The sequence below is a fragment of the Lycium barbarum genome, chromosome 4, assembly GCF_019175385.1.
Source record: "Lycium barbarum isolate Lr01 chromosome 4, ASM1917538v2, whole genome shotgun sequence".
NCBI classification, from domain to species: Eukaryota; Viridiplantae; Streptophyta; class Magnoliopsida; order Solanales; family Solanaceae; genus Lycium; species Lycium barbarum.
In genome coordinates, this window is record NC_083340.1 from 94,731,484 (window position 1) to 94,737,647 (window position 6,164).

General features: G+C 39.4%; 1 protein-coding gene across 1 annotated transcript; it reads left to right on the forward strand.

The window, feature by feature from the left end:
* The first annotated feature begins 3,904 nt into the window (after positions 1–3,904).
* LOC132637606 (uncharacterized) lies at positions 3,905–5,838 on the forward strand. Its single transcript, XM_060354672.1, has 3 exons — positions 3,905–4,443; positions 4,643–4,788; positions 5,774–5,838. The coding sequence occupies exons 1-3, from the start codon at positions 3,905–3,907 to the stop codon at positions 5,836–5,838; spliced, it is 750 nt and encodes a 249-aa protein (XP_060210655.1).
* Positions 5,839–6,164: the final 326 nt, after the last annotated feature.

Genomic DNA, 6,164 nt, shown 5'->3' on the forward strand with positions numbered 1-6,164 from the left:
ATGTGAGAACATAGATATTTGATGCCTAACAACCAGGATGTCTTTGTCTTTCAAACTTATTTCCTGATTTGTATTTTTATTTTTATTTTTAGGGCTTAAAATATATACTCCTTTTGAAAAAAATACGGCAAAAATATATTCCTCCGATCCTTCTTACTTTGACTCTGGTTGACGCAATACTCCCCTTAAAGAAACTCTTTACTAAAGGTTTGTTTATTAAATTATTTTTATTATTTACTTTTTGAAAATCTATATTGACTTTTAGTAGTATTTTTTGTAGGTACTTAATGATAAGAATAATACTATAAGAAAATAATAAGCATCTTTTAATTTGCTAAAATTAACAAGTGCTTAAAAAAATCTATTTTTAATAATAAGAGATAAGTAAAAAGGAATGAAGGAGTACTCTATTAATAATTTTCGTCAATTTGTGCACGCCTCAATTCATTTATTACATACTATGTATCTGTCGACAATATCAACATATTATGTATCTGTTGACAATAAAATTCGCGTCGGGAAAACATTTAATCAAGACAGGAAATTATCACAACAATCGTTGTATTTAGTTTCAGAATATGAGTGTTACAATCTCTATAAATCCTCTGATTCATCTTCGCAATAATAAATTCAAGGGCTTTTGAGTTTGATTTTGAATTTATGTTGAATTTGATTTTGATTTGAATTGATTCGTCACGAATACTTTCATGGCCGCCACGAACAAGTGAATTTGATCTTGAACGCCTTGATATTTGATTCGCCTTCGTTCTTGATCTTCGGGTATTTGAAACTCGTAGAGAAATGCTTGCAGCTTGTAGAATACTTGTCGCATTTGATCCACGAGCTCCCTCTGGCTTCTTGTTTTAATTTCTGGTCCATTTTCTGAATTATGAGACCCCTATTTATATTTGTAAGATGGAAGAGTTGTGATAAGGATGAACTCCTTTCGACCAATCAAAATGAAGTGACATGACTATATTTGATTAGCCAGAACATTTCATCTATACACATGGCACACCTTCATTGGCCTTTGATTTGACTGGGCCTGCTGCGTCATTTTGACACGTGGCACTGATTTGGGCCTCTAGGATAAGATGATATATTGGGCTTAGAAAAGTGGGTTCATCATTTGTAGCCAATTAATTGGACTAGCCCAATGAAATTAAATTTAGAACTAAGATAACCAATTCAATTATATTAGCCCATATATTTCTTTGGACTAATATATCTTGAATTTAATATAATCTAAATTTCTTGTAAATCTAAATTTAACAAAATTTCATTGTCCACAGTATCATTTTTAACTCTTTTGAGATTTAAAGCATTAATCTCCTATAATTCATTTCAATTTTATTGATTTTTATCTTCTTCTTTTTATCCTACCCTACCTCATCAGGAGGATCAATAGTGTCTCACTCTCACCTACTCTCCGAAGTGACTTGAACGTTCAATCTACCGATTGATGGTGGAGATGCTCATGTAATAACCCAATTTTTAAATAAGGGTTTAGTTGGTAATTTTAGCTAAAAGGAATTTAAAAGAAAAGAAATTCGTAATTAGAATTAAAGAGAAAATAGAAAAAGAAGCAATTTAGTGGGCCAAGCCCAAAAAAGAAAAAAGGGGGGGGGGGGGGGGGGGGGGGGGGGGGGGAGGGGGGGGCTTTAAAATTCTGATGGCTAAGCCATCAGACGTGAATCACTAAATTGCTAAAAGAAAAAAAAAAAAAAAGGGAAACGTGCCAACAGAAGGAGAAAAAAACCAGTGGGACAAAGGAAAAGAAAGGGAGAAAAAAACAAAAAGGAAAAGAGAGGATACAAGAACTTTCATCCCAAATCATCAAGGTAATGACTCTAATCTTTTATTTAAGTTTATTGCATAATTATGGGTGAATCTTTATAGTGAAAACATGGGGATATTTTGAGGAATTTAGAAAGTTTAGCTCTAGAGTTCTTCAACCAAAATCATTGATTTGAAAGGGCAAATAGCGTTGGATTTTAGACTTCTATATATCGTTGGAATCCTCTCGTTAAGGCCATTCCGAAAACATAAGTCTTGTCGGGTTTTGAACACATTGACCAAAGGGCGTTTTCGTCCTTTAAAATTTGACTTTAACCGTTTAAGCCTCTAAAAATATAGAAGTGGTTTACCCTGAGGGGTTTTGACCATTCTAAATTCGTTTTTGTGTAGTTTGAGGCAATCCGGAGACTCGAGAAAGCAGTTTTTATTTATTGGGAAGTGTGCTTGAATTGTGAATTTGAGGTAAGTGAGACTTTAAGCTTTGGGTACTTGCTTTTCAAAACCCGTTTTAAAAATATGTTTTGTCTGCCTGGTCCATGTGTTGGGGCGAGCATGTGCTTGGCAGAATCGGTGGTCCTTAAGGCCAACCGTATACACTATATTTTCAAATAATCCAAAACTCTCTTTATAAATTATTTTGTGATGTGATATAGCTGTGAGTCATGATATTGGGGCATTGTGTATGCTTCCCTTAGCATTGTATATGCTTCTTGATTATATTGGGGCATTGTGTATGCTTCCTTTATCATTGTGTATGCTTCTTGATGATATTGGGGCATTGTGTATGTTGTCCTGGATTCATAGTGTTGACTAATTCTTTAACTACCACTTATGACGGTTCATAGTGTAAATTGTGTTGAGATATATAATATATTTGATAAACAGTGGTTTGGACCTTGGTTGCTATTATATAATGATATATTCAGGTGCATACTATTTTTGTGCTTGTTGTGTGTTTGTATTTTCTAACACTTGTTCCAGGGGTATTTGAAGTGGCGGGTCGAGGATCTTACTGGGTTATATTTATGTATAACTCACTCCTTACCTGCATGTCTATGCAGATACTGTCGTTGAGAACGAGGCTGGTAATTGAAGACTTCGTGAGTGGATTCTGTTGCTGAGGTGAGCCACCGCATTGTTCGTGGAGGCAGGCATTTCAGCTTTATCTAGTTTATTTCTGGTTATTTCTTTTATTTTGGGTTTACATGCCTGACACTCAAACTCATGTAACTCTGTTAGATGCTCCATGGTCTTAGCGTGGTATGTGGGCTAGAGATTCTTTTTATCTTAGCGTTGGTTGGTTTTCATAAATCGATTATGGATTTGGTTGGCGACTATTTCGCATTTTTATCATTAATAATGTTGTTGGACCTGCACTTATTTTCTTTTAGTGCTTTTGTAAATGATTAAGAATATGATATATGGTTCGCCTGGCGGGTGGTGTTTGCTGGGTGCCAATCACGTCTAGCGGGTATTTTGGGACGAGACAAAGTTGGTATCAGAGCCTAGGCTTTAAGTCCCGGGTCATGGAGTAGTGTTTAGTAGAATCTTGTTCATGGGTATGTAGGCGCCCATACTTATGACCTTGAGGCTACTGGACATCTAGGAAGTTTTCCCTTCTTTCATTCCTTGTTCGTGCGTGAGTTGAATCAAGTTTAACCTTATAATATTTATTTCGCAGATGGCTAAGAAACGTGCATCTTCATCTGCTAAATGTGGTGCTGGACAGAGTGCTGCCCGCAGTGGTAGACAAGCTAGTGCTTATCAGACTAGAGCTCAGACTAGGACTCAGGCCACTCCTCAGCCTGAAGTTGTGAATGGGGGTCAGCCCCGAGTTGCGTCAGAGCAAGTGCAGGAACAGGTGGTTCAAAACACTCTACCGGCACCAGCTGCTGCACCTACTATTGCTATGCCCGCAGATGTGGTGACCAGATTATTGAATGTGTTGGAGGCATTGGCGCCTAATCATGGTGGAATTTCAGGTCCTCAGGCTACTTCACAAGCACAAGCTCAAGTTCAGTTGAATGTTGCAGCTAATCAGATACCTCAGTTGGCCTCTCAACAGGTTGTCCAGTCTGCAGGGCAATCTTAGGAGTTTAAGAATTTTATGGATCTTAAGCCACCAGAGTTTGATGCTTCACTAACTTCTATTGAACCTCAGAAGTTCATTGATCGTTGTGAAAAGATATTGACTACGTTGGGGCTGAAGGAGACTCGTGGTGTGGATTTTTCCACTTTCTTATTCTCAGGGTCTGCAGAGTCTTGGTGGATTGCGATTCAGAGAGGTACACAAGCAGGGTTACCACCTATTACTTGGTCAGAATTCTTAGCACTGTTTAAGGACAGGTTTATTCCATTAAGCAAGCAAGATGACATGAGACGTCAGTTCAATAATCTGCGGCAGGGAACTATGACCGTTACAGAATATGAGGCCAAGTTTACAGATTTATCCAGGTATGTACTTTATTTGGTAGAGGATCCGAGAGAGAAGGTGAGACGATTTGTGGATGGACTTGAGCATCGCTATCGTGGTCCTGTGGTACGAGATGTGCGATATGGTACCTATTCAGATGTAGTTGACACTGCTCTCCGTTACGAATCCTATCTAGAGATGGACAAAGTTGAGCGTGAAAGCAAAAAAGCCACGTAACACAGGTGGGTTTAGTGGTGCTCCATCTGGGGGAAAGAGTGGTTTTTATCGTGGGTAGTCCAGATCTACTCAGTCAGAATCAGTGGTGCAATCTTCTAGTGGTTATTCCGCTAGACAGGGCCTGCAGCAGACATAGAGGAAGGGTAATAGCTCATATCAGTCAGGCTATCATCCGAGGTGTTCTAACTGTGGTAGAAATCACAGTGGTCGTTGCTTTGGGGCAGATGGGGCTTGTTTTACTTGTGGTGAAAAGGGGCATATTGCTAAATACTATCCTAAAGGAAATTCTGGTGCTAGTCAAGCTACTACACAGCCGCTGGGAACTACTACAGCTACACAGGGTCAGATTCAGCCAGCTAGGACCGCTCCATAGGGTGCTCGTGGACAGGGTCGACAGGTGCACAGGTTGCTCAGGGAGGGGGTGGACCGCCGAGTTTCTTTGCTATGAGCAGACAGGATGTCGAGGCATCTAATGCAGTAGTCACAGGTATTATTACTATTTGTTCTCATGGTGCATATGCTCTTATTGATCCTGGTTCTACATATTCGTATGTATCTCCTTCTTTTGCTATATTCTTAGAACGGGGAGTTAAGTCTATTAATGTGCCGTATGTGATAGAAACCCCAGTGGGGAGGGGGGGGGGGAGTATATTAGTGGATAGATTTTATAGAGATTGTGTGATATCTGTTCAGGGCAGGGACACCGTAGTTGATCTATGTGTGTTACCGATCTCCGCTTTTGATGTGATTATGGGCATGGATTGGTTGGCATCATGTTATGCATCGATTGATTGCTATGATAAGCTTATACATTTTAATTTTCCTGGAGAAACTTTAGTGTGGAAAGGCATGACTCTTGTGACTCAAGGAAAAATAATATCTTATGTAAAGGCACGCCGAATGATTAATCATGGGTATTTGGGTTTTATTGCCACCGTTCATGATATTCGAGCGGAGAATGTTACTATTGATAGTGTTCCTGTTGTTCGCGAATTTGCGGATGTTTTTCCTGAAGATTTACCCGGCCTACCCCCGATGAGAGAAATCGAGTTCAGCATTGATTTAGTTCCAGGGACTCAACCTATCTCTATTCCTCCATATCGTATGGCTCCAGCTGAGTTGAGAGAACTGAAGGCTCAACTCCAAGAGCTACTTGATAAGGGGTTCATTAGGCCTAGTGTATTGCCTTGGGGTGCACCTGTGTTATTTGTGAACAAGAAAGATGGCACAATGAGAATGTGCATTGACTACAGGCAACTGAACAAGGCAACTATCAAGAATAAGTATCCATTGCCTCGTATTGATGATCTGTTTAATCAACTGCAGGGTGCTACTCAGTTTTCAAAAATCGACTTGAGATCAGGTTATCATCAACTGAGAATGAAGACTGAGGACATCTCCAAGACAGCTTTTCAGACAAGATATGGGCACTTCGAATTTTTGGTGATGTCATTCGGGCTGACTAATGCCCCCGCAGCGTTTATGGACCTCATGAACAGGGTATTCAAGCTATATTTTGACCATTTTGTGATTGTGTTCATTAATGATATTTTGGTCTACTCTCGGAGTGAGGCTGAGCATGGACAACACTTGAGAATTGTGCTACAGACACTTAAGCAACGAAAGCTTTATGCCAAGTTCTCAAAATGTGAGTTCTGGTTGAGCACAGTTTCCTTTTTAGGACACGTGGTGTCCCGAGATGGGATTCAAGTTGATC

Coding starts and splice junctions, on each gene's coding strand:
- LOC132637606 (XM_060354672.1), top strand. CDS start 3,905: ATGGATCTTAAGCCACCAGAGTTTGATGCTTCACTAACTTCTATTGAA. Junction 4,444..4,642: donor CGTGAAAGCAAAAAAGCCAC/GTAACACAGGTG, acceptor TAACTGTGGTAG/AAATCACAGTGGTCGTTGCT. Junction 4,789..5,773: donor AACTACTACAGCTACACAGG/GTCAGATTCAGC, acceptor AATCAACTGCAG/GGTGCTACTCAGTTTTCAAA.